The sequence below is a fragment of the Felis catus genome, chromosome A1 (assembly GCF_018350175.1).
Source record: "Felis catus isolate Fca126 chromosome A1, F.catus_Fca126_mat1.0, whole genome shotgun sequence".
Classification (NCBI taxonomy): domain Eukaryota; kingdom Metazoa; phylum Chordata; class Mammalia; order Carnivora; family Felidae; genus Felis; species Felis catus.
In genome coordinates, this window is record NC_058368.1 from 106,687,128 (window position 1) to 106,713,814 (window position 26,687).

General features: G+C 37.8%; 1 protein-coding gene across 5 annotated transcripts in view; it reads left to right on the forward strand.

Annotated features, from left to right (window-relative positions):
* ADAMTS19 (ADAM metallopeptidase with thrombospondin type 1 motif 19) overlaps positions 1 to 26,687 on the forward strand; it is a 241,930-nt gene that overhangs the window by 30,630 nt on the left and 184,613 nt on the right. For all 5 annotated transcript variants that reach the window (XM_023254781.2, XM_023254786.2, XM_045058633.1 and 2 more), the window contains exons 3-5: positions 16,312 to 16,477; positions 24,677 to 24,849; positions 26,494 to 26,577. In XM_023254781.2, the coding sequence (XP_023110549.1) occupies positions 16,312 to 16,477; positions 24,677 to 24,849; positions 26,494 to 26,577 (423 nt within the window). The remainder of the gene's footprint in view (positions 1 to 16,311; positions 16,478 to 24,676; positions 24,850 to 26,493; positions 26,578 to 26,687) is intronic.

The following is a 26,687-nucleotide window of genomic DNA, read 5'->3' on the forward strand; positions in this document are numbered from 1 at the left end:
TTTACTCATTTAGATGTTAGGGTCTTTATGATTGTCATTTACAGAATCATTTTGATGCAGTCATATTTATTCCAAATGTTTTCTCAGTCCAAAAGTTTTGCATTTTAAAGTTTTCAGAGTTTTGGATAGCATTTGTTTTCTTTTAAATGAGATATTGTGCAGTAATTTTTAAAAAGTAACTCATTCATTAATCATTTCGGATGTGGATATTTAGGTAGGTTTCTAACTATTTAAATGAAGGTATCTTAAGAATACTAATATAAAACAAGGAGCGCCTGGGTGGCTCAGTTGGTTGAGCGTCTGACTTCATCTCAGGTCATGATCTCGCTGTTGGTGAGTTTGAGCCCTGTGTCGGGCTCTGTGCTGACAGCTCATAGCCTGGAGCCTGCTTCAGATTCTCTGTCATCCTCTCTCTCTGCCCCTCTTCTGCTTGTTCTCTCCCTCTCTCTCTGTCAAAAATAAATAAACATTTAAAAAATAAAAAATAAAAAGAATACTAATATCAAACAAGAAAGAGATTTCTAGGAAACATTGTCATTCTGTCTTTGCCTCAACCTATTCAGTAATTTTACTTCACAATTTGCAAGTGCTAAGAATCTTTAAGTACTTGCTTATTAACATTATCTTACTTTGCCCTCAGCAGCATTGGAAATAGCCACTCATGCTGTCTCTCCCTCTCAATACATGTTTTTATCACTTGCCATCCAGGACCCTATACCTCCCTGACTGTTTCTTCTTGGATCGCTTCATTGATCATCATTCTTCTCTTCATCTTCCTAACAGATATGACCTAGTGTTCAGTCATGGGTCTTCTTTTCTGGTCTGTGTGCACTTAATCCGGGATCTTACCCAGTCTCATAGCTTAAATGCCAACTGTATGCCAGTGATTCCAAAATAGGTAATTCTAATTTAGACCTCTCTGTTGAGCTCCAAGTCCAGCTATGTACTTGATATTTCAACATGAGGTCTAGTAGATAATATCAAACTTAACATCTTCAAACTGAAGTGATCATCTCTTCCACTCCAACACCAAACTCTGCTCTTCTCACGTTATTCTTTTAAATCTTTTTTTAGTGTTTTATTTATTTTTTAAGAGAGAGACAGAGTGTGAGCAGGGAAGGGGCAGAGAGAGGTGGAGACAGAATGCAAAGCAGGCTCCGGGCTCTGAGCTGTCAGCACAGAGCCCGATGCTGGTCTAGAACCCACAAACTGCAAGATTATGACCTGAGCCCAATTCGGACGTTTATCTGACTGAGCCACCCAGGTGCCCCTCCTCACATTATTTTTCATCCTATTGATGGTCATTTGGCAAAGGCCAAAAATCAGATTGTGGTCCTGAATTCCTTTCTTTCTTTCAGAGTGCACATTCAAACATTGTAAGCCCTTCCTTCTACTTGAGCTGCCAATAACCTCTCATCATGTCATGTCGCCTTTCTCCATCTGTAGTCTATCCTCAGTATAGCCACCAGAGTGAACCTTTTAAATAGGTCCAAGCTTGCTAATTGTGGTACTTGTAAAGACCATATAGAGGTAGTGAAAATTTAAAATGTGAATGCAGGGTTGCCTGGGTGGCTCATTCGGTTAAGGGTCCAACTTTGGCTCAAGTCATGATGTCGTGATTCATAGGTTCGAGCCCCATGTCGGGCTCTGTGCTGATAGCTCACAGCCTGGAGCCTACTTCAGATTCTGTGTCTCCCTTCTCTGCCCTTCCCCCCACTCACTCTCTCCCTCTCTCAAAAAAATAAACATTAAAAAAATAAAACAGGAATGCAAAAGATACACACATCTTCAGTGTAGTAGTTATCTCTTAGCAATAAGAGAAGGGATTTGGTTTTGGGAAGGTGTGTAGGTCCATTTCAACTGAATCAAGAAATTGTTATATTTTGGGGAGCCTGGATGGCTCAGTTGGTTAAGCATCCGACTTCGGCTCAGGTCATGATCTTGCGGTTTGTGGGTTTGAGCCCCACGTCGGCTCTGTGCTGACAGCTCAGAGCCTGGAGCCTGCTTCGGGTTCTGGGTCTCCCTCTCTCTGCCCCTCCCTGACTCATTCTCTCTCTCTGTCTCTCTCTGTCTCAAAAATAAACATTAAACAAAAATAAATTGTTATATTAAAAAAATTATCTGTAGTACATACGTGTTAACATTTGTTAAATACTGGGAATGGATTCCTGGGCACTCTATTATCCTATATATTTCTGAAAGTTTGAGGTATTTCATAGTAAAGAATGATTAATAATAAATAAAAAACGCCTCCCCTCTTGTTTTCCTAAACCAGTCTGTAGCAGGTTCTTAATGTGTTACTTTTCTTCTAGTCTGTTATTTCAACTCATCCTATATGCTAGTCATTTTTTATTGAACATTCACTTCCGTACTTAAAAGTCATAGAAAATCAAACATAAGAATGACATTTGTAAACTAGAGAGCCTCCAAGTAAAATGAGAAGATCAAGACAGATTTCATATCACAGATGATTATGGTAACTGGACACATAGAGAGAGGCCATGAGCGTATTTGTCATATATTTGAAAGGGGATAGATGCTTAAGGTGTAGAATCAGGACTCATGATTTCTGAACCTTTTATGAAAATATTTCTGAGACTTACTCCTGTCCATTGGAGGCCTGGATTGCTTCAGAGCAGTGACTGCTCTGTTAGTGACTGAAGTGCATAAGCAGAATATTAAATATTTATCAAAGGTGTTGATGGATGATTTCTTCTGTGGGTGGAATTTGGAACAAAATGACCTCTGATTTCTGGTTTGGATATGCTCTTGTTTATAAATGTCTTTTTTAAGACGTGATGCATGGACATAATCTTCCTGATGTGGCTGGGTATATGCAGAGTGCATTGGATTTCCTGTTTCATACCATACCTTTTCAGCTCTATAGATGTATGACCTCTCTTAAGTCAGCCTGATAATTACAGTAGCTTTTTGAGCCTGTGTTCTCACTGATAGGACTAAAGAGTGGGTAGGGAAAGGTGGGGAGGAAAGACACTCAAATGTTTTCTTTTAGCATTGCTGAGTCCCAGATTGGCATTCGGGCATCTTGAGGGTAAGAAACAGGCCATGTAAAGAAGAACATTTTTGGTACAAGATTTATTTTTCCCTGTGAGAGGGTAAAACACCAATATAATTTCTTTTTTTTTTTTTTTTTAATTTATTTTTGGGACAGAGAGAGACAGAGCATGAACGGGGGAGGGGCAGAGAGAGAGGGAGACACAGAATCGGAAACAGGCTCCAGGCTCCAAGCCATCAGCCCAGAGCCTGACGCGGGGCTCGAACTCACGGACTGCGAGATCGTGACCTGGCTGAAGTCGGACGCTTAACCGACTGCGCCACCCAGGCGCCCCTAATTTCTTAAATATTACTTCATGCCATTCAAAATGGGAGTGGGAGAGAATATTTGATTTTCCTGTGGATCCTAAATGGAAAAATAATAACACACTTTGCTGATGTGCATGCAAATGAGAAGGATGACTTAAAATCAGAAGGACAACTTGATGTGTGATGGGGTTGTGTCCTGATAGATGACTTAAAATCAGAAGGACAACTTGATGTGTGATGGGGTTGTGTCCTGATAAACCCTTCATAAATTGAAAACGTCATGAGTCAAAAATGCTCATGTAAGGTTAGTACACTTAACCTCCCAAACATCATCATTTAGGCTAGCCTACCTTAAATATGTTCAGAACACCTCCACTTGGGAAAATGCATACATACATACATACATACATACATACATACATAATAAAATAAAATAAAAATACAAAATCTAATACAAAGTGGATTTTGTAATATTATGTTGATTCTCTCATGTGATTTATTAAATAGTGTACTAAAAGTGAAAAACAGAATGGTTCTGTGGGTGCAGAATGGTTGTAGGCACGTTGGTTGTTTACCCTTGGGATGGCGTGGCTGACGGGCCCCTGTGGCTCCTCGTGCTGTCTGTACTCACTGGAGAGCGTCCTATGCATGTCGCCAGCCCAGGAAAAGATCCACATTCAGAAGGTGGGGTATGGTTTCTACTGAACGCTCCTTACTTCTGCACCATCGTCAAGCTGTATAATCCCAAATCGAACCGTTGTAATTTGGAGACTGTGTGTCTTATCAAAGATACTTAAGACTGTCTGTTTGAAAACGTTCAGTACGCTGCTGTATTTCCTTCATCTGGCACATTAGCTGATGCATCGTATGCACTCAGTAAATGTCAAATACATTCATTATTTTATTTATTTGACCTTTAGTTGAATCCGGAAGAGAAGTTGCAGCACATTTTCCATGTCTGTGAGCACCAGTGCAAGGGCCCTTGAGTAGTTTGCTCCACTCATCTTGTTTCCATGGTAAACTGAATTCGCATCCACTCCCTGGGGGTATGTAGGAGGTTGGCAACGTCTCCGTTAATTGTGAGGTCACCAGTAAGACCTGGCAGTGATGAGTGCTTCCCCACATCACAGCTGTGCAGCTTCCTCAGTGGTCTCATTCGGTCGCGCTTGAAGCGCATAACTGGGCTGGAATCACATGAGATAAGTGAGGGCTCATCACCATGGTGAGTAGGTCTGCACAATCACCAAGTGACTAACCCTTTAATAACCAGGAGTACCACTGACTATACGTGCCAGCTCCTTAAGTGCTAGGGTGAGCCGCATGCTTCAAAAAACCTCCGTAGGGCAAGCAGAGTTAGTTAACAAACTCAAATTGTCCTCATGACTCAACAAAATGAAACATGTAAAATTCTCTTATTTGCTACAAAACAAAAGTCATGTTGTTAGGCTTTGGGGGAACCCTGACTGATGTAGGCAGGGGAGTGTTTTTCCACTCGGTTTTTGCTGTTGAATTTAAAAGAAACATGAGCACATGTGTTTGACCATCTTGCGTAGAACTCCTACATTTTCAACCTGAGCAGTGTGGGTTAGGGCAGTAGTTTCTTTGGAATGAACTGAACGAGAGCTTATTCCTGTCTTCTTTCTTTTTTTTAATGTTTATTTATTTTGGGGAGAGAGAGAGAGCATGAGTGGGGTAGCTGAATGGGGAGAAGGAGACACAGAAACTGAAGCAAGCTCCAGGCTCTGAGCTGTCAGCTGTCACTCACCAACTGTGTTGGACCCTTAACCCACTGAACCACCCAGGCTTTTTTCTTTTGAAGCCACTTCTAGAAAGGGTTAATTCTTATTTCAAAAAATCGACAAGCTTCTACTTTTCTTCTAAGCTCACTGGCCCTTCCTCTTCAGTCTCCTTTGCTGATTCCTTCTCTGTTTCCCAGTGTTAGGGTCCTTTGGGTTTGGTTTTAGGCTCTCTTTTGCCCTTTCTCTATACTCCCTTTCGGGGTAACATCACTCCTCCCTATGGATTGAAAGATTATCTTTATGTTGATAGCTCTCAGACATATGTCTCCAGCTCAAAACTGTGCACTAAACTCCATACTCCAACTGTCTACTTGATTTCTCTACTTGGATGTGTCACAGATGTATCACATCTAATAAGATCCCATCAGAAACTTGAAATCTCTGCTCCTAAAATCTGTTTTAGCCTCAGTACTTACATTTACATGTCAATTACAGACCTGTATCTCCCATTCTGGAGTACTTAAGCCAGAAACTCTGAAGTCATCCTTAATTCCCTGTGTTATTGTCCCTCCATATCCCAGCATCTAAACCATTAACACATTTGAGTGGTTGCCCTCTGGTTTGTATGAGTATCTAAAATTCATCTCAAATGTATTTACTTTTCTGCACATTCTTAGTTCAGCCACCGTGTGTTGCTTTTTTGCTCTAGTCACCATAGGCTTGTGCTTGAACTGTGATAGCTGATGTTAACTGGTCTTCCTGATTCTACTAATTGTGATAGCTGACTTTAACTGGGCTTCCTGATTCTACTCTTGTCACCCTATGATTTGTTTTTTTTTTTAATTAAATTTTTTTTGTTTATTTATTTTAGAGAGAGAGAGACAGAATGAGAACAAGGGAGGGGCAGAGAGAGAGGGGGAGGCACAGATAGGAAGCAGGCTTGAACGGGGCTCGAACTCACGGACTGCAAGATCATGACCTGAGCCAAAGTCAGATGCTTAACCGACTGAGTCACCCAGGCGCCCTCTTATAATATGTTTTCTAAAAAAAGAACAGGAATGGCTTTCTTGAAAAATTTCTATCTAAACATGCCATCCACTGTCACTTGCTTCCAATTACATTTCAAATAAAATCTAAATGTCTTATCATAGTCTTCAGAGCTCTCCATGAATTATGCCCTGCCAACCCTCTGTTCTGCTTTTGTTGCTATCGTTATTTGTCTGTGACTCCTGCCACTGCCTCAGTCTCCCCGTCGATTCTTTAATGGTGGCTTGGCTCATCTCTAGGCCCTCCTCACTGATAGACTTCACTAATGCCACCATTATTTATTGCTTTAATTACAGCAGTGGCCTCCCCAGCAAGTGTTGAGCATTTCAACCTCTTTCAACATTCTTTTAGTACGTTCCTTGCCTCTTTATTGCTAAGTAATACTGTTACATTATTTATCCTTTGGTTTTCATTTTTAAAATATGTTTTACTGTGACATAAACATGGAGCACAAACATATGTTGTTATAAACAACAGTTAAAAAGTATACGCTTTTATAAACACCAAGTCAATCTATTGGACTCCTCTCATGTGTATTCCAGGGTCATAGTCTTCATGTATGATGGCATCTGCTGCTTTAAATACACCAGTCTTCTCTTGCTTACAGTCTTTTTCACACAGCTGGCTCCTCTGTGTCTTGTCTCCAACGTCTGCTCCTTAGAAAGGTCGTAATGGGCCACTCTCTCTAGCAGCTCAGTCTCTGCTTTATTTCTCTTAGATCTGTGTTTGTTTCTTCAATGCTACTTTTCACTGTTTCAATTTCTTAAGTACATTTGTCTGAATGCCTGATTTTTTCTGTCTTTCCCCCTAATGGATGAGGTCCATGAAGACAGGGATTAAATCTCTTTTCAGTTTGAATCTTCAGTGCCTTGCACACTGTCATGGGACAGGTGTTCAATAGGTACATTTACAACAAATACTAAATAATCATCAGGAAGATACAGTAGAACATAACAGCTTTTGGCCGGACTGATACATAAGCTTAGAAGTAGATTTAAAACTGAGTTTGCTCACTGTTTCTCAACTTCCTTTTTTGCATGCTTAAAGAATCCATAGAAATCCCAAGGGATTAATTTAAAATTCATTAAACTGAATGAATATTGGAAAGTATATGAAAACCAAATTAATGGCTTTTCTTGATATAAGCAAAAATTAGACTATAAAATGAGAACTGAGCTAACCATCCTAATAACAATAAGTTACCCATTTCGGACACTTAAATGTTAGGATGGAGCATTCACTTTCCTCTTTATACCATTTATACCAAAAAAAGTGGTACTATTTTTACTACTTTTCACATCTTCAATGTAGAACAGCTTCTGTTTATAATCTTACTTATGATGTTCTTTATCTGTAATGGAGTCAAAAAGGAAATGGGTGATGAGCATTGAGAAAGGCACTTGTTGGAATGAGCACTGGGTGTTATATGTAAGTGATGAATCACTAAATTCTACTCCTGATGCCACTATTACACTATATGCTAACTAACTGGGATTGAAATAAATAAAAAAAGGAACATTTTGAAACTTTTTTAAAATCCCTATCTCTGTCAAACTATGGGAAAAAGTTAGAGGAGGGCAATGGTTTTCAATAAAGTGGGTGAGAATGCATATTTTTCTTTCATTTGTGGGAGTGAAATGTATTTCTGTGTAATTATTCCGGAGATGAAATACGACTGTTGAAAGTACTCAGCATAGAAGTTCATCATGAAGCATCCCGTAGTAAAATCTGTAACCAGTGTCCCAGAAAAGATAGATAGTCTACAAACCACAGGAAGATTTCATCAGGGTTTATTTTTGAATATGAATCAGATAAGTGATACTGCCGTGGAATGTCTCAAGTTCCTTTCCAGTCATCATTTTCCTGGGGATCTCTCTGCTCCAGCCCTAGTCACCTTGCTTTTCCTTACACATGCTATGTCAGTCCCATCTCAGGGTCTTTGTTTCTCCTTCTGCTTGGAATCTTCTCCCCTATAACTTGGCCTGGCCAACTCTCATATTTAGATCTCTGCTCAGATGTCACCTCACCCCAAAGACATTCTCCACATCCCTCTCTAACCCTTGTAATACTTGGCCCCTGAATTCCTACTGTACACAATTAACTTCTCATTGACCAAATGGGACTTAAGGATATCATAATGAATGTGGGGGTGGTTGGTTGTTGATCTCCCTTTCCCCCCGCCCCATCTTCTTTCTGGTGTTGTTCACTCTTAGGGTGTGAGAAGTCACTTGGTAAATTTAGTCACAAAAAGTCTGGTAATTAAAATATCCACACTCAAAGCATTAAACCATCTAAATTGATTTAAAGTTAAAATCTCCCTGCCCCATGCCCTTCACATGGTGGCTTGCTTAGAGCTAATCACAAGCAGTGAAGAAGGGGGAGTGAAGTCAAGAGTCCTTGTTATTTCCCCACCTAGGACTTCCATTCCTCCTGCTCAGTGCACTGAGCTTCCTCTGGCTCCTCTAGGACAGTAACCGTAAGGGAGGAGGGAAAGCAGAGTATGTTTGGGTGACCAATGGTGTCATGGTATGGTGATGGTGTCATGGCATTTTAATTGTGTCATGGGATAGTGGTGCTGAGCATTATGTTTGACAAGTGCGTAACATGGTGACTTCCTGTCTCTCCTGGGCCACATTTGTGGGTTTTGGGGAGGCTGTCCTCTTCAGAGATGCTCCTCAGTCTCTCTGGATCTCTCATATCTACCCTTTGAAGAGGACTAATTCATCTTCTCCAGATGGTCACTTTCAGTTTCTGCTTTGTCCCTTAGGTATCTGGGGGGGATCCTTCCAGGCTATATTTGAACCTTGTTTTTTTGTGTGTGTGAAATAGAAAACAGACATAAATAAGTGTATAAACTATCAATGTAAATTTTATTAATAGTGATAGAGCAATTGTGTGTGTTACTTTGACCCAGTTGAGTAAATAGCAAATTGTATCCCTTCCTGGAGTATATGTAAGTTGTTGACAAGTCTTGCCAGCCTGGATCACAGCTGCCCCCTGACCTCTGGCTAAATAAAGTCAATGTTCATAAGAATTTTTGAATAGAGGGTCAAATGAATGAATAGATAATAAAATTATGATATATTTAGAGGATACACTGTTATTCAGCAGTTAAAAGCCAGGACTATAGAGATTGCTTAATGCCGTTAAGAAACAAAATAGCTATTAAGCTGTTCTTAAATGGAAAAATAAAACTTTAACACATGTATGCATGTGTAGAGGCACATCTATGCATACACACAGGTGCATGCCCACATATATACTTGTGTGTCTGTATGTATGTTAATAGACTAGAAATACACACACACACACACACACACACACACACACACATACCTGTGTAATTCTGTATGATGGGATTTGGGACAATGATCTTCTTTTTTTTATTATATATTTTAAATGTTCTATTTAAAAGTTCTGGTTTTATAATCAGGAGACGTTTGAGGAACAAAAATAGAAAAGAGAGTTGTAAAACAAAGAAAGAAGGAAAGAAAAACTAAAACCTTAACATGTTGAAATATTGTCCCTGAATCTGCCTTGGGGGTGCTGGGAGTCATTGGGCACATAGCACTGAAGGAGGCCTGGAGGTGGAACCCTCAGCCCGCTCAGAAAGCCCCTGTGCCCTCGGCAGCTTATATGTCTCATCGTATTAAACAGTCAGCTCAAGATAAAGTTCAGAGCCTAATGTAGTAATCTGTCTTCTGCTTTGTAAAGGATGGGGCCTGGCCTCACTATGGATATCAAATGTTGGACGTCTCCCAATTGTGAGGTGTTGTGCTTGATGTCAAATCCTCAGTGCAAAATGTTTTAAAGATGAGAGTTGTTTGGAATAATAGTCATATGGCAGGGCCTAGGCTTCCTCAGATAGCCTCACAAAGGCCGTCTTTTGTTTCAATCCTGTCTTCACCACATACTGATTTGTGACCTTGGGACACAATAAATCTTTTTGAAACTCACTTTTTTCAGTAAAACCGGTGAGGCTGGCATATGTGTCACAAGCTTGCTGTTTGATTAGATGAAATCAAGCATATACAATGTCTGATACACAAGCGTATTACTTTCTTCTATTGTTGTTTTCTTATACATATTTTAAAAGAAGTTTGAAAAGAAAAGAGAAAGGACTCGATAATTTTTTCAGCTTCGGTAACTAGAAAAAAGTTGGAGTCATGAACAGAGATACAAACTCAGAGACAGGCCCTGGTTTGGGAGAACCATCAGACATCTCAAGAGAGATAGTGAGAAGTGAGCAAAGAGGGGCGTGGCTCTCATATGGAAGCATTGGGCTGAGAAGAGGTTTGGGGATTTGGGTATTGTCTCTGTAGAGGGTGTTCTAAAACCTTTGGGAGGGATAAATGAAGATAGCAGTTGCTGACCAAAGACCTGCCTTGGAGTGAGGACCATGACCTGTTTAAGGAAACAGAAACAGTTGCTAGAGAAAAGAGCTACAGCAATGTAATATTCGTGGAGGAGAAAAATGGTCAAGGGTCAAATGCCTTAGAGAGGAGAACAAAGGACAGGAAATTGTGGGTGGCCTCAGAACAATTTCCAGAGCTCAGTGGGGGAAACTAGAATGCAGGTAGCAAGCAAATTTAGAAAGATGTATTAAAACCAAAACCAAAGTTGGAAATTGGGAGCGTTAGATTCCAGTCCTGACACTCACATGAACTCTCTGTGTGATTCTCTGCACGTTGTGCAACATCTCTCAGTCTTGGTTTTCTTGATTTTAAAACTCCAGCGATGGCCGGATGATTTCTAAGTTTCCTTCTACCTTCGTAGTTTCACGATGCTTTCTGAAGCTCTTTGGCAAGGAAAGAAAACAGAATAATGTTAACAATGTGGTCACATGAAAGCTTTTCCTAAAGATAGAACTTGGGCTCCCAAGGAAGGCAACATTGGGAATGCCAGAGGGGAGAAATCAAGTAGTGACTTCCCCTCAGATGGAGTCAGTGGAGTAGATGCTGTTGAGAACAGTGAGTGGATGTGCTTTCTTTTAATCTCAAAAAGGAATAATATATTGAGTTAAAGGCAACATTCCTGAGCTCCTGCTGTGTATCAGGCCTTGTGATGCCGAGCACTATGCCCAAAGCCTTCCCCCAGAGTAGTTCGTGGTCCGATCAAAGACACACGGAAACCGTAACCAGAGTGGACTTAATAGTGGAACAATGGGAAACGTACAGTGTAGAAGTGGATCAGGGAGGCAAGGATTACTTTGAAGAGAGGACAGGACTGGCTGGGTTGTAAGAAACAACCAAGAGGACTTTCTGGAAAGAGAAAGCAGCATGTGCACTGTACCAAGTTGTGAGCATACAACTAAAACGTACGATGAAAACTGTTAAAATGTACTTTGTTCACACAGTTAAAATGTGTTTGTTATGGTTATATATAAAGTTTAAGTAGTAAAAATAAAGGTGGAGAGGTAGGCAAGAGTTTATCATGACCTTTTATACCTTATATATCTTCATTAAGGATTTACAGTTTCCCCCTGTGGGCGTAAAGGGGAAACATCAAAAGAATAGAGTCAGGAAGAGAAGGGTAGTATTTAAGACAATAGGATAGATAAGATGTCATAACTGTATTTTCATAGACTTGCGTGTGTGTGTTGAGTACACAAATGCATGAAAAATCACTCCTATTCATAGTAATATTGAAAATGACATTTTTTGAAGAAAGTTTCAACTTACATCAATCCAAATGCTTACACTCTGGACTATATGATGCTTTATTTACTTACTAAGATACATACTATACCATTGCCATACAAGAAAATACTTAAGGGAATAAAGCCAAAGTTCAGGTCATGTAGAGCATCAGATGTTTGTCTGCAGTGTTTTTACAAGCATATCATGATGCCACGTCTTTTCAGCATTTTCTCTAACGGCTGTTTAGAAAGAAAACATGTGCCTCTTTCAGTATCTCACTAATTCACTACTATACCTATGGTCAGACAGTAATCATCCTCAGAACCTCAGGACTCGGACTTTCCTGTTAAGAAATTTGTCATTTGATGTTTTCAGTTATATGGGTTCCTCTTGTTTTTTGGCTACATTTTCCCACATCTCTGCACAAGCCAGGCGTCTCCTTAACTGTTAGCTAGACTCCACATCCTCTTTTTCTTTGTTCCTAATATCTCCTCTCCTAGGGAGCAACCTTGCCCTCATCTTATCCAGATTCTTCTATCACTCAAGACTCTTCCGATATCCTGAAATTATGATGATTATTATGACATTCCTCATGTCCTTTAACAATTATGCTATTGAGTTCTTATGATATACTCTATACTTTTTAAAATAGGACATTATCAAAGACTCACAGAATGCAGTATGAACCTCATACAAATTTAAGCCAGTCCATTGAAAGCTTACCTAGAAAACATTACCTAGAAAATGTTGCTATCTAATTATTAAGTCTTTCTCCTCCTCCTCCTCCTCCTCCTCCTCCTCCTCCTCCTCCTCCTCCTCCTCCTTCTTCTTCTTCTTCTTCTTCTTCTTCTTCTTCTTCTTCTTTTAAAGCAAGAGAGTGTGTGTGTATGCACAAGTGCCTGCGTCAAGGAGGGAAGGGAGAGAGAATCTTAAGCAGGGTCCATGCTCAGCATGAAGCCCCATGGGTCTCCATCCCATGACCCTGGGATCATGACCTCAGCCAAAATCAAGAGTCTGATGCTCAACTGACTGAGCCACCCAGGTACCCCTTTAAGTTGTTTTTAAGTTATGCTTACATTAGAGTTTTGGGATCTATTTAATAGACCGTAATTAACTTGAATTTGAACACATGAAACATTTATACTGGTTAATTGAAGCAATTCACCAACAGTGTATTTGGCACATGAACCAAATCAAATTTCATGTTGTGATTAGAATTTAGTGACAATGTCAAAGCATCTACATGGAGATCAGTATGATTGGTTGTTTATTTAATAAAGCACAGAGGCATCTAAAGAGAACAATAAAATGTCAGAACTAGTAAGAAAAGAAATGAGCGGTAACTGATTTAATGTAAGTGATGGTAAATTTGCAAAATACTGAAATTCTTTATAAATTGTGAAATGAAAGATAACATTCGATGACAATTCGATGACAATTCGATGAACAGATGCCACCATACGAGAATATGCACATGATGACAGAACTAAGGTAAGGGACACCTGTTAAACTTAATTTCATTTCCAAATTTTGTGTGAAGTGTCTCAGAATAGGGAAAATCATTTTGAAAAATCTAAGAGCAATCTGGGAGAAAAATGCTTATAAAGCTTGCATTCATCTTAGATGTTTTGCTGTGTGATATTCGTTCACATACTGTTTTCTTTCCTCCTAAAACCGAAAGGACAATGCTTGCACTACGGTGATTGCTGCATCGTTGTGGATTGTCGAACACAGGGGCCCTGGTGCCTAGAGGTTAATAGAGATTCGTGTTCTCCCATGGCTTGTAAAATCACAGCGTAGATATGCATTTCTGTTCAGTTAGTGAGAAAGTGAGGCTTTGGTGGTGACACAGAAAACCTCAAGACTTTAATTCTGCTTTAATGTAAGTCATTAGAGCATTCCCTTTGCTGTAGGATAGTATTCTCGTCTCAGATAGAAATTCCTTCCCTGCAGAAAGAACACTAAGCACTTGGTGCTAAATCTTCCCTGGACTGAACTGAGTCTGGCACACTGTAGTCAGACAGTAAATATGTATTGAATGAGTGAGTCACCATTTATAATTATTCCAACGCTTTTTTTTTCCTTTTCCAAAGTAGCCTTCTCATTTTTAAAAATGTCTAGAGATAAAGTTCTAACACAGTAGATAATTCTGTTAGGAAGAGGTTTCCAAATCCCATGTTAAAAAATTCTATTTTAGAAAATATTTAACATGGTAATATGGGGATACAAAGGTGAGTCAATTTTGATTCCTTGGACTCTTGAGGTCTTCAGTTCACAGTCAAATGTTTGGATGTTTTGATTTATTCTGGTTATTCTAATTAATGAAATAAAAATTATGGTGAACATTTATTGAGTGGTTACCCAGTCTCAGATCCTATGAAAGGCGCATTGCATGGGCTTTTCAAAAGCGAATGTTCCAGATGACCCTATGGGGCTGTTGTATAGATAAAGTCACTGTACCTTTAACAGAGTCATTTAGCTAGTAGTAGACTATGAATCCGAATAATCTTAAGTCCAAAATCTATTTTTGCAAGTCATTAAATTTTATGATAGTATGCAATTAAATTTATTTGATTTATTGCTTTAAATCTAATACTTACAACCTTTTGAAAGAATATCAGATTATAAATGTATGATTTAGGGAAATTCAGCATGTTTACTTGAGATGTTCTAAGTGAGCATCATAATACTTACTGTTTTAATCATCAGCCACACTGTTTTATTAGTGACCTTCAGTACTGACTGAACCTCAGAAGCATACTGATATGAGATAAGAGAGCAGGATATTTTTGTGTTTTCACAGTGTGGATCAATATATACCGTGATCCATCCTCCATCCATGTGTAGATGTACTCCTACATCTTTAGTGATTATTGTTTCAAGTTTTAAATATTTGTTATTGTCCTTTTTTTTTTTTTATCAAATTAGGTTCCGAGGAAAGTTTGTTTGGATTTCTTGTAATTACTTTAAAATTCAACCTAGTTTTAGATGTGAGACAATGAAACCATGTGTGGAAAATAAAAGGACTCATTGGAAGTCATATTAAAATTACATAACAAATGCCCCAAGTGTATGATATGTGCCTGATATTTTACAAGAATCATCACAGTAAATCTTTTCCCCATTATCACCACCTCCAGCCTGTTTGTGTGTGTGTGTGTGTGTGTGTGTGTGTGTGTGTGTGTGTGTGTGTAAAGGAGAGACGGAGAGGGAGAAACAGAAAAAGAGAAGGGGACAGATAGAGGTGATGGAACTATTATTCTAATACTTGAGATTTTTCTTGGTGTTATAAAAATGCAGTAAAAAAGTGAGAAGTATTTTTAAATTATTCTTAAGATGTCTTGTAACATCAATTTGGTATAGAATAAAATGAGATAGCATATTAGCAATCCCCTGGTCTTCCGGTAGGGAAGATGCAATACACTTTAATAATTAAAACAAGAGAAAAAGTCTCTTCTGTGCTTTTAAAGAAAAGATACTTTTTTAGTGTAGGTTCAATTTTTCTTAGTATTCAGTTTAGAAGAATTACTATATCTGAAGAAGTAAGTATATTATTACTGTGCTAGTTCTAGTGGATCAAATTGAAATGAACTATATGTGATTTTTATATAATCAATGCAAAACAGAATTAAGAACTTTGATAGCAGATTGGGTGTGAACAATGCAGGTTCCGAGGGATTATTTCGTCAAAACTGTTTACTAAAGAGTTAACAGAATGGTCAAATATATGTATTATATGTATTTTATACAAGTAATATATATTACAGTAGAGTAAAATAATAAAAATGGAAAAGGTCAAGTCATATGTTCTGTGTGGAATATTTTCCTAGTTATAATATAAATTTATGTTCTAAAAAAGGAAGGAAAGAAATGACTAGGCTTAGCTTCAATATAATAAAAGGATACCTACTTGCTGTAAGTTCTTTTTATTGATAATAACGTATTTTACAGTTTTTAGCCCTCTGTCCACAATTGGCTAAGTTTAAAAACATGGCATTATATGAAATGAAACATGCTTATGTAAGTGATGATTCATTTTTTTTCTGTAATTTACTGTTCAAAGGTTTTAAAAATGTTTAGAAGCCTTTAAGAATATTTTATACGATACTTTCAATGCTGTGTCCCCTGCATTTGCTTTGACATGTTACATGAATTACTTTATTAAATAGTGATTATTGAAATGTTGGACAGTGTGGTGCATGCAATTAAAAACTGTATTGCTCTTCTGTACATGCCTACATGTAAGTGACCCCATGGGTCTCCCAAAGTGAGCCTTTAACATTCCAGAATTTTTACTGTGCATCTGTTGCTGGCATCTAGCCTCCCACCCACACAGGCTAAGTCCAACTAAATGAAGTTTATGCTAGCACAATAAAGTATGTAAAGATGAAGTAATAACATGGGAAGACAGTTACCTTATTAGTCGGGTTGCTGAAATAGCTTCACTAGAAGAATGTATGCACATATGTGAAAGCAAATAGAGTGTGTGTGGGTAGGAAAGCCTAGAAAGTAATTTATTCAAATAGTATTTCTTATATATCTTTTTATGTTATATATTCCAGATGGGATTTATACAGCTCAATGAGGACTTCATATTTATTGAACCACTCAATGATACAATGGCCATAACGGGTCACCCACACCGTGTATATAGGCAGAAAAGGTCCATGGAGGAAAAAGTCACAGAGAAGTCAGCTCCTCACAGTCATTACTGTGGTATCATTTCAGGTAATGCCTTCTCCTGAAAGGGGTTTAACAAATATGCAATGTGAGATGAATACACTAAATTGTTTTTCTTCCTTTTCTTCCATCTGTCCATCCGTCTGTCCCTCTGTTCATCCATCACTCTTCTGGTTTTATACTTGCTCAAAATGTGGAGTCTCTTCGGTTAATAACAATTAAACGTATCTATTTTAGACTTCTCTTTTAGTTTTCTACAAAGTACTACATTTTAATGTCAAAACATGGAAATTCACAAGGATTCAGAGATTAATACATAACATGCATCTCTCTTGAATTGTGAAGTGTTCCTTGTAGTATACTATTCACCTCATTGGCACAGAAATGATACCGAGAGAATTCGAGATCTTCTGAAACTGAATACTGTGAGCTCATGGCCTTATTTTAGTCCACCTCTTTGAGAACATCATAGCTATCTCTTTACTTTGACCAGATGCCTCTTTTACTTCTTTCTTCTTTTTCTTTTTCTTTTTTTTTCTGTTTGACCCAAGTAAAAATCATTTGGAGGTTAAAATTAACAGTGTAATAAGAGGAAGGGTAAAGATTTATTTCTTCGAATTTGCTCTCAGTATCAAAATACCTTAAATCTGGACTTTTCAGAAGCTCATAAACATTTCCAGCCATCAAATCCTAGTCTCTGTTTGTTTGTCTGCCAGTTCTTCACAGAAATAAAATGGGGCTGACTGTTTTGTCTGCTTTCTTACTTCCTTTGGCAGAGGTCTGTGTGTTAGCAGGAACGGTAAGGAAAATGAATGATTTCTATTATGTAAGGAAGACCTGAAAGCCATAGCCAGCTTTCAAAAAATAATTAGAAGTGTCCCTAGGAAAAATTTTTACACATCTAATCCAGACATCTCAGTGACTATTCACTGATACAAGAAATATTTCCAGTTAGGATCTGAGGAAATAGGAATTTATTGAAGAAGTTTTGGTGTAAAGACATAAAAACTTGACTTGCACATTTAAAATTAGGTGTGAGTGTGGTTACTGCCAAGATACCAAATCTAAAATTGGTTATGGTATTTGAGGCTAGTTTAGGTATATGACTTGTGACAGTCAGTAACATTTGCAGAGGTGATAGGATGTTCATATCATTGCTCGTTTGGGGTGTTCAGATTCAGAAAGAATTGTAATATATTTCTGTTTAAATATATTTATCTCAAATTAATGTGTGACTTCTGTTTCCCTCGTGAAAGCTCACGGTATCAGTCTGAATGGGAATCATCTTCAAAAGGGCCTAAGTGCACCTACCTCTGGGCCGCACTATTTGCTGTACATGATCGAGCCAATTTAAGTGAAACGCATCCTTCTTCTCTCTTCTAAGAAATACAGGCACAAAGGAGATAAAACTGCTCAACAGAAGTCATAGCATTATGAACAAGCCAAAGAAAGGCTCTTGTGTTGAGGAATGATAGCAACAACTTGGATTTAGTCCATTTAAGGAAATTGTCTTGTATGGGTTATACTAAATATCTGCACTGTGCAACTTTCAAATCGTAGTCACCTCCAGCTGTTCTAATTACTCATGTACAGGATGACACAAAGAAAGCTTTGTGTGCTATGGTCCACAGAGAAAAGATTTCTAGAAAATTCTTAATTTTAATAGTTTTATAAGGCACAAATACACAGTTCATGTTTGAGAAACATTGCTCATAAGGTTTCTATTTTTTTTTTTTTTTTAAGGCATGACTGTTCTGTATCATTTGACCTATTTAGGTCAAGCACTTACAGGCACGGAGTGTCAAACTATCGGTTGGGTGATCTACTGAGTATGCCTACTTTCAGACTTTTTAAAGGTCCAGAATTGAGAAAATGGTTTTAAAATTAGCAGTGTGTGCAATAAAGCCTTCATTTACTTATACCAATATGTCTAATTGTAGCTCTTCCCTTATGACTTCAGGCTGATGTATTAACATATTAAACACATGATTCAACTTTGTATAATTCGACTTTGCCTTTGTGCAATGGAATCAGAAAGTTTCCGTGTATTCACATTGATCTTTGCGCTGTTTCCCCTTCCTCCTTTTAATGCCTTAGGTATAGTATGTTGCTGTGTATTGACTTCATGAATATCTTTTCTGAACAGGAAACTTCATACTTTAGCATGACTTTGTTGTGTTCTTCTATGAAAACATAATATAGAGAAGGCACATGAGATTGAGAGCCAGAGGCCCCACTGGGCTCAAGGCATAGCTTCACTTTCACTCCTGCTAGGTACTCTTTTTCCATTCCCTTAAACTTTTTTTTTTTAATTTTAGTGTGGTTGACTTATAGTGTTATACTAGTTCCAAGTGTACCACATAGTGATTTGGCAACCTGTACATTATTCAGTGCTCACCACAATAAGTGGAGTTACCATCTCTCACGCTGCAAAGCCAGTACAGTATTATTGACTGTACTCCCTTTGCTGTAATTTTCATCCCTATGACTCATGTATTTTATAAACAAGAAGTGTGTACCTCTTAATCCCCTTCTCCTGTTACACCCATCACCCCACCCCCCTTCCTCTGGCAACCACCAGCTTATTCTCTGTACTTATGAATCTGTTCATGGTGGGGGTTTTTTGGGGGTTTTTTGTTTTTGTTTTTGTTATTTTTTTAAGATTCCACATTTATGTGAAATCATATAGTATTTGTATTGCACTGTCTGACTTACTTAACTTAGCATAATGCCCTCCAGGTCCGTCTATGTTGTGAATGGCAAGATTTCATTCTTTTTTATAGCTGAGTGATAGTCCATTGAATATATATCCCATCTTCTTTATTTATTCGTTTTATGATGGACACTTGTGTTGCTTCCTTATTGTAAATATTGTAAGTAATGTTACATTAAACATAGGGGTAGATATATCTTTTCAATTTTTCATTTTTTTGAGTAAATAACTAGCAGTGGAATTACTGCTCTGATATGAGATATGAGATCATAGGAGATCATATGAGATATGATATCTCTATTTTTAATTTTTTGTGGAAATCCTTGGTGTTTTCCACTTTTACACCATAGCTTCTTTATTTGCAACATAAGCATGACCAGTCACATCACAGGGATAAAGAGCTAAATGTCACAGCTCTTATTTTCAAGAGGCAACCAGTGTATTATTTTAGACAGACTGGTAAGTGAGTAATTATACTGAGGCATGATGGGAACTCTGCCACACTCGGTACACAAGAAACTAGGTTCTGATATCAGGGGGCTGAGCCGCAAAGATCAAGCAGCAGCAAAGATGACAGCAAGATGACAGACTTACATCTCTGGGGAAAAAGGGGAACAGCGGGTGCAGGTTATGATAATGGACTTTGGAGTCTCTGCCTGTGTTCACGAACTTAATGCTACCACTTCCTAGCTGTGTGATTTTGGAAAACTTACTTTCTCTCCCGCAACTTCATTTACGGTATACGAAATGGGGATAGTGACACCCAAACCTCCGGTCTGTTGTCAGAATTAAACGAGATCATGTGTGAAAATGAAAAACTCGTGTGAAGTTTTTAGTACATATGGTTAGAGAAGAACAAGTTTCAGGCAAAAGGAGCAATGCATGCAGGGGTATAAAGGCAGGAGAAGGCATCAGCTGGGGGAGCTGAAGCCAAATGTTTGCAGTGTGGATGGGAGATACAACCTTTGAAAGATAGTCATGGACCTGGATGATGAAGGTACTTCCTTGTGTGTTCGATGGTAAGGACTTTACCTGGGAGCAATATGTGGTCTTTCAAGATTTTAAGCAGGCAAGTGACATTATTAATATATATTACATTACATTTTATTGTAAACCTATGAGTATGTCTAGGACTCACTGTTACAAGTAGATTTATAGAACTAAAGAAGAATGATCTATTTGAGCAGGACATAGAGATCATCTCTATTCTTAGAGACATCTCTAACTTAACCAGACAACTACTGAAATGATTTCCATATGTCATCCATAACTGTTGTGGACATTATTGTCACCATGTGTATAGGGTATTATAGAGAGCACATGGTGAGCATTGATGACTAAACATTTTTCAAATTTCTTCACTAACTGGAAGTGTGTGGTATCAACTGTGTTGTTCTTATACATGCATATGGGTAGAAAACCGTCTCAAGATTTGGAAGATGAAAAACGAGCTTAGCATAGTTGATGTAGACCCTGAAGCCATCAAAGAAAGCAACCTGATAAAAAGATTACTTCAATATGCATGGTTCTTACACAATGGTTAACTTGTATGATGGAGTCTACCATGAAGCTGAGATTCTTAAGAAACATTCTAGAATGTTCCATGCAGTCTATTTAACTATACCATGAAAATAAGGATGTAGCATACTGACAGATGGGGACTGGGACAGTAAAGGAAACAAACTTTTTTCTCTCTCTTACTTTGTTCCAATCTCTGTTCTAACCTCTCTCTTTTCAGGTGTTTAGTAACTTGTATTCATGTGTCTCACAGTCACTTCAGACTTAATAAATCTAAAGCTGAACCCATTACCTTCCTTCCCAAAGTCCCCTGTTGTTGTCTTCCACTATCTACTACCTGGTCACTCAAAGATAAAAATTGAACACCCCCACCCCCACCTTCCCCACTCCGCACAAGCCAAAACAAATAACAGCAACAAGAGAATAATTCTGGGGTGCCTGGGTGGCTCAGTTGGTTAAGCATCCGACTTTGGCTCAGTTCATGATCTCCTGGTTCATGAGTTCAAGTCCCACGCCGGGCTCTGTGCTAATGGCTCACAGTCTAGAGCCAGCCTGGAACCTGCTTCGGATTCTGTGTCTCCCTTTCTCTCTGCCCCTCCCCTGCTCTCACTCTGTCTCTCTCTCAAAATAAAAACATTAAAAAAAGAGAGAGAGTAATTCTAACCACTTCCCCTTTTTTCCCCCTAAGTCAGATTAATTTTACTTGTGATGATGACTACTTTCTAATATTTGCCTATCTTCTCATGCTTTCTATTCCTACCACTGCCTGATTTTTACATATAAGATCAGTGACATATCCACATAGGAGAGCTACGTCTGTATTTTTCCCTCCATGGTTTATTTGGTGTTGACTCTGCCAAAGTGAGTCTGTTCATCTACTTGTAGAAATGTCTGCGACTAAATATTACAAGTATATATAACAACATACTAATATATAACTAAGTACCTTTAAGATTATGATTAGAAAACTGCAGAATTCATTGCTAATTGGCAGACATCTCAAGATACAGATAAAGTCAGTTTCTTATGCTGCCTGTCATCATCTTTGGTTTCAACTACTCGTACTAAATATGGATCTATAAAGTGTACTTTTAACTCTTGTGATCCTGTTGAAGATGGCTAGTGTTGTTTTTGTCTTTTTGCATTGTCATGATTCATGACATAATGCTTCTTTTCATTAAATAATGACTCTTTGCTTTTCTTTTTATAACACTTTCATTAACTTTGTTAACTGACTCTACTTGGGTAAAACTTTGTTTATCAAGTAGATTTTAGTCTGGGTCACTGCAAAAAAAGAAAAAAATGAAACCGTAAATTATGATGATAACTCAGAACAGTGAAGTTCCCAGTAATGGTAGTGGAGTCCAGTTCATGTTAGATCTCAGAGATGACTCAGTTGGGCCTAGAAGGCAGTAATAGAAGGGAACCAATAGTTCAAAAATTCAAGATATAAATTAATTCTGGCACCGTGGAAAGATGTTAGAGGGTAAGAAAGGTGGAATAGTTTGCAAAGTGGAATAGAATAGACTTGAGTTGAATTGACAAGCCACTGCCAAAGTACTTAAAACAAGACAAGGAAAGCAATTTATCAGAAGCCACCACAGTGGACTAGAATTATGAGAGTATGTACTTAGAAATTAAAAAAAAAAATTAGAGACACCCGGGGAAACATGACTAATTGAACACAGAGATTTATCTCCATGAAACTCTACTAAACACACATGTTTACTTCTGGGGATTCCATTAAAATTGTAGTAAAGAAATATGAAAGACGTTGGCCCACGAGTATAAGTTTGGGAAAGGAGGTGGTAGCACTTTAATGACATCAACCGAATTTTGGTATATGGCAAGGAGCAGAACAGGTAATCAGTGATTTAAGAATGGATTGTAGAGATGGTTGCCCAACTGTAGAAATTGATTACAACTAACTGAATTGTACATCACTGGCTACATGTTTTGTCATATATATTATATCTCAGTAAAGCTGTTAAAATAGTAAGTTTCATTATTGAAGTACCCCATGCATACAGGAAATTGCACAAATGATGTGTCCCAACTGCTAAATTTTCCCAAAATGAACATAACGATGTAGTTATCACTCAGATCAGAATATAGAAAATGTCAGTACAACAGATGTCCCCCTAGGCCCATTCCTAGGCACTAATATCTCTTACCTCAAGATACTTACTCTCCTTCTAACATCATGTCTTCCCAGTTGTTATGTTTCTGTAAATGGAAGAATACAACACCTACTCTTTTGTCATTGGCTTCTTTGCTCAATATCCTCTTTGTGAGGTTCATCCATGTTCTTGCACATTGTAGTAGTTGGTTCATTTTCTTTGTTCTAGAACATTCCATTGTATGGGTAGGCCAAAATTTCTTTATCCATTACACTATTGATGGTTATTCAAATTAAGAACAGTACTACTGTGAATAATTTTTACATGTGATTTATATGCATTTCTGATAAGTGTATCTTTCAGATCACTGATCACTGGGTATGCAAATGTTAAACTTTACTGGCTACCGCTTGCTCATTTTTCAGTGTTTATCCTAATTTAAACTCACAGTATGTATGTGCCGGGACTTTCAGTTGTCTCCACACTCTTGACAACACTTAATATAATCATCTCTTTATTTTAGCCATTCTAGAGAGTTTAGTTAATTTAATTAATTGTGATTTAAATTTGCATTTCCCTGAAGAGTAATGAGACTGAGCACCTTCTCATATGCTAATTAGCCATTTGGATGTCTTTCTTTGTGTGAAAAATGGCTGGTCAAGTCTTTTGCCAATTTTTCATTTGGGTTATCTGTTACTAATTTAGAGTAGCTTTTAATTTGTTCATGATGGAAAAGTATTGTAAATATCTTCTCCCACTTGGTGGCATGCTTTTCATTCTGATAGTGGCATGTTTTAATAAACATTTTACATTTTTATGTAGTTAAATGTATAAATACATTTATTTGTGGTTACTACTTTTATTTGGCCTTGTTTGAAGAAATCTTTATTTCCCTATGTGATCCTGATGGAAGGCAGAACTGAGTCTTTTGTAACCCATGCATAATGTTTTAGTAATTAAGGGCCACTGCCTGAAATGAGGATGTGTGAGGTAGTCACTTCAGGCACTCTCTTCAAGTAGACCTTTGTTTTGTCACTGGTTTCAAAAAGAAAATAGTGATTTTTTTATTGGATTATTTTATTTATACGGACTCTGTGCTAAGAATTTTACTAATGCAACCTTATTATAGGACATCAACACTAGAAAGTAGATGTTGCTATTGTTCAGATGAGGAAATCAAGGCTAACTGACTGATGTTAGTTTCCCAAGTAGCAGAGCCAATAAGTGATACAAGTCTATCTAGTCTATTTGATTCCAAAGCCACACTCCAAAACCAGATGCCCTTTTAGCTTCCATGTATTCAGGGAACTTATTTGGTCTTGCTTACCATTATATTATCAACATATCTTGGCATTAAATAAACATTTTTTTAAATGTTTATTTTTTTTTCAACGTTTATTTATTTTTGGGACAGAGAGAGACAGAGCATGAACGGGGGAGGGGCAGAGAGAGAGGGAGACACAGAATCAGAAACAGGCTCCAGGCTCTGAGCCATCAGCCCAGAGCCCGACGCGGGGCTCGAACTCACGGACCGTGAGATCGTGACCTGGCTGAAGTAAGACGCTTAACCGACTGCGCCACCCAGGCACCCCAAATGTTTATTTATTTTTGAGAGAGAGAGAGAGAGAGAGAGTGAATGGGGAAGGGGCAGAGAGAGAGGGAGACAGAGAATCCCAAGCAGGCCTCACGCTGTCAGCAAAGAAACCTATGTAGAGCTTGATCTCACGAACTGTGAGATCATGACCTGAGCCGAAATCAAGAGTCAAACACTTAACCAACTGAGCCACCCAGGTGCCCCTTAAGTAAACATTTTGAAAAAATTATTGAAGAAACGGAAATTTTGTATTCACTTTGCCAATATGGAGTCACATTGGAAAATCCATTTCTCTATTGCAGACAAAGGAAGACCTAGATCTAAAAAAATAACAGAAAGTGGAAGAGGGAAACGATATTCATACAAATTACCTCAAGAATACAACATAGAGACTGTAGTGGTTGCAGACCCAGCAATGGTTTCCTATCATGGAGCAGATGCAGCCAGGAGATTCATTCTAACCATCTTAAATATGGTAGGCAAACTTTAAAGTGCGCTTGGAATTTTTTCAAGAAAACTCTAAGGAAGAAATGTGTGAGTATAATGACATTCTTTAAAAATTAATTCATTACTATTCCTTTCTTTTATTGACATCAGTAAAAAAATGCTTTGGGTATACCAGATATCTTAAAAGAAATATCAAAAGTAATAATTCACATCTTCTAGTAAAAGAAACCATCCTTATTGTTGATTTCAATGTGGCAAACTCTTTCTCTGTTATTCTTTTGTCTATTCTTTCATGACCTTCTTTTCATTCTCTTTTATAAAAGGCCATTTGCTGAAATTAGAAATGTTATGTATTTTTTTTTGTACGCATGGCCCCACCCAAAGTATTAGACATTATGTGGTGGAACAAAAATGGAGGTTGGTAATCCACTGATAGGTATGTAAAATTTGATGTCAGATATAATACTAGTTTATGAGTAAGACCTAATAGCAAATAGCTAAATTTTTTAAGCAGGTGGATCACACATAGCTAACTTCAGTTAACAGTTTCTGAACTGCAGAAATCTAGTTTGTACCTAGTATCATACAGATGTTTACCACCAAATGAATCCTTTGACTTAATTATATACCCTTTGGTTAAACTTTCTGCAAGGCAGAATTAAAAGGTCGGAGTGAAGAGCCGTTCTTAGGGGAGAATGAACATCAATAAATGCCAAAGGCAAATGCCCATTTATGATTCCAGTTACCATATAAGGCAGGGTAAGAACCACTGATTCAGGGATAAATATATTATGTTTTGTAAAATTCTATTTTTACTGTTTTTGCTCATTTTTACTATTTGGCTTATTTGAGCAGGGAACACATTTGCCCACACTTCAGTCATTTCTTACCATGTTCAGCTACCTCCAGAACATTCCACCAGCAGTCTGTTACAGGGTAGGCTAATACAGCCTACCAGCTTTAGTTTCTTCTAAGTAGTTCTATCTCCAAAAGTATGGGTTTTACGTGTCAGCTTTCTGTTTTCTATTACAAGTTAAATAAATATTAAATTCTACAAAAAATGAAGTACCACATAAAAATTCACCTTGCTTTCCAGCCCTGCTGCACACACCATAGTTTGGGAAAAACAGTTATAATGAGGATCTGAAACCATTAATCAACAGTGGCCTGCAAGCTTGTCTTCCTGGGTAACATTGAAGAGAAGAGCTTTGAAAACCCTTTTCCTATTTGGCAGCTAGCTTAGAGAGAGAGAAAACTACTCCAAGGAATGAATTGGGAGGTGGCATAAAGCAGGCTCAGTTTTCAGGACTGTTTCTCAGAAAAAAGGAGGACACTGGCATTTTGTGGTCTTAAGAAACATTCTAGGTTTTAGTTACTAAAATGCTTGTCTTCAGTATTGTGAAAAGCCCAACCTTCCCTCTGTATCCCATTGAAATGGCATAGACAATCAAGACTGCAGTGAGTTTCTCAGAAGGCTAGGTCTAAATTTCTTGGTATTTAAAATGAATTAGCTATGTTATTCTTGCTTATTAAGCTAATTTTAAAATTATTTAAGTGGTTTTAAATATAAGATTTCTCACCTAAATTGAGACTTCTCCCATATCTGGACTTTAAGAAAAATAAATATGATTTCAAGTTTTATTTTAGGATTTTTATTTTTATTTGTTTTTAGGTTTTTAACCTTTTCCAACACAAGAGTCTTGGTGTGCAGGTCAATCTTCGTGTGATAAAGCTTATTCTGCTCCATGAAACTCCAGTAAGAAAGTCTTGAGTTTTTTGTTCAATTAATTGGGTGAGAAGTTGTGTTCAGATGCTTTTAAGTAAAGTGAATGTTAGGAGTGTGCTTTTTATTGACTTAAAAATCCA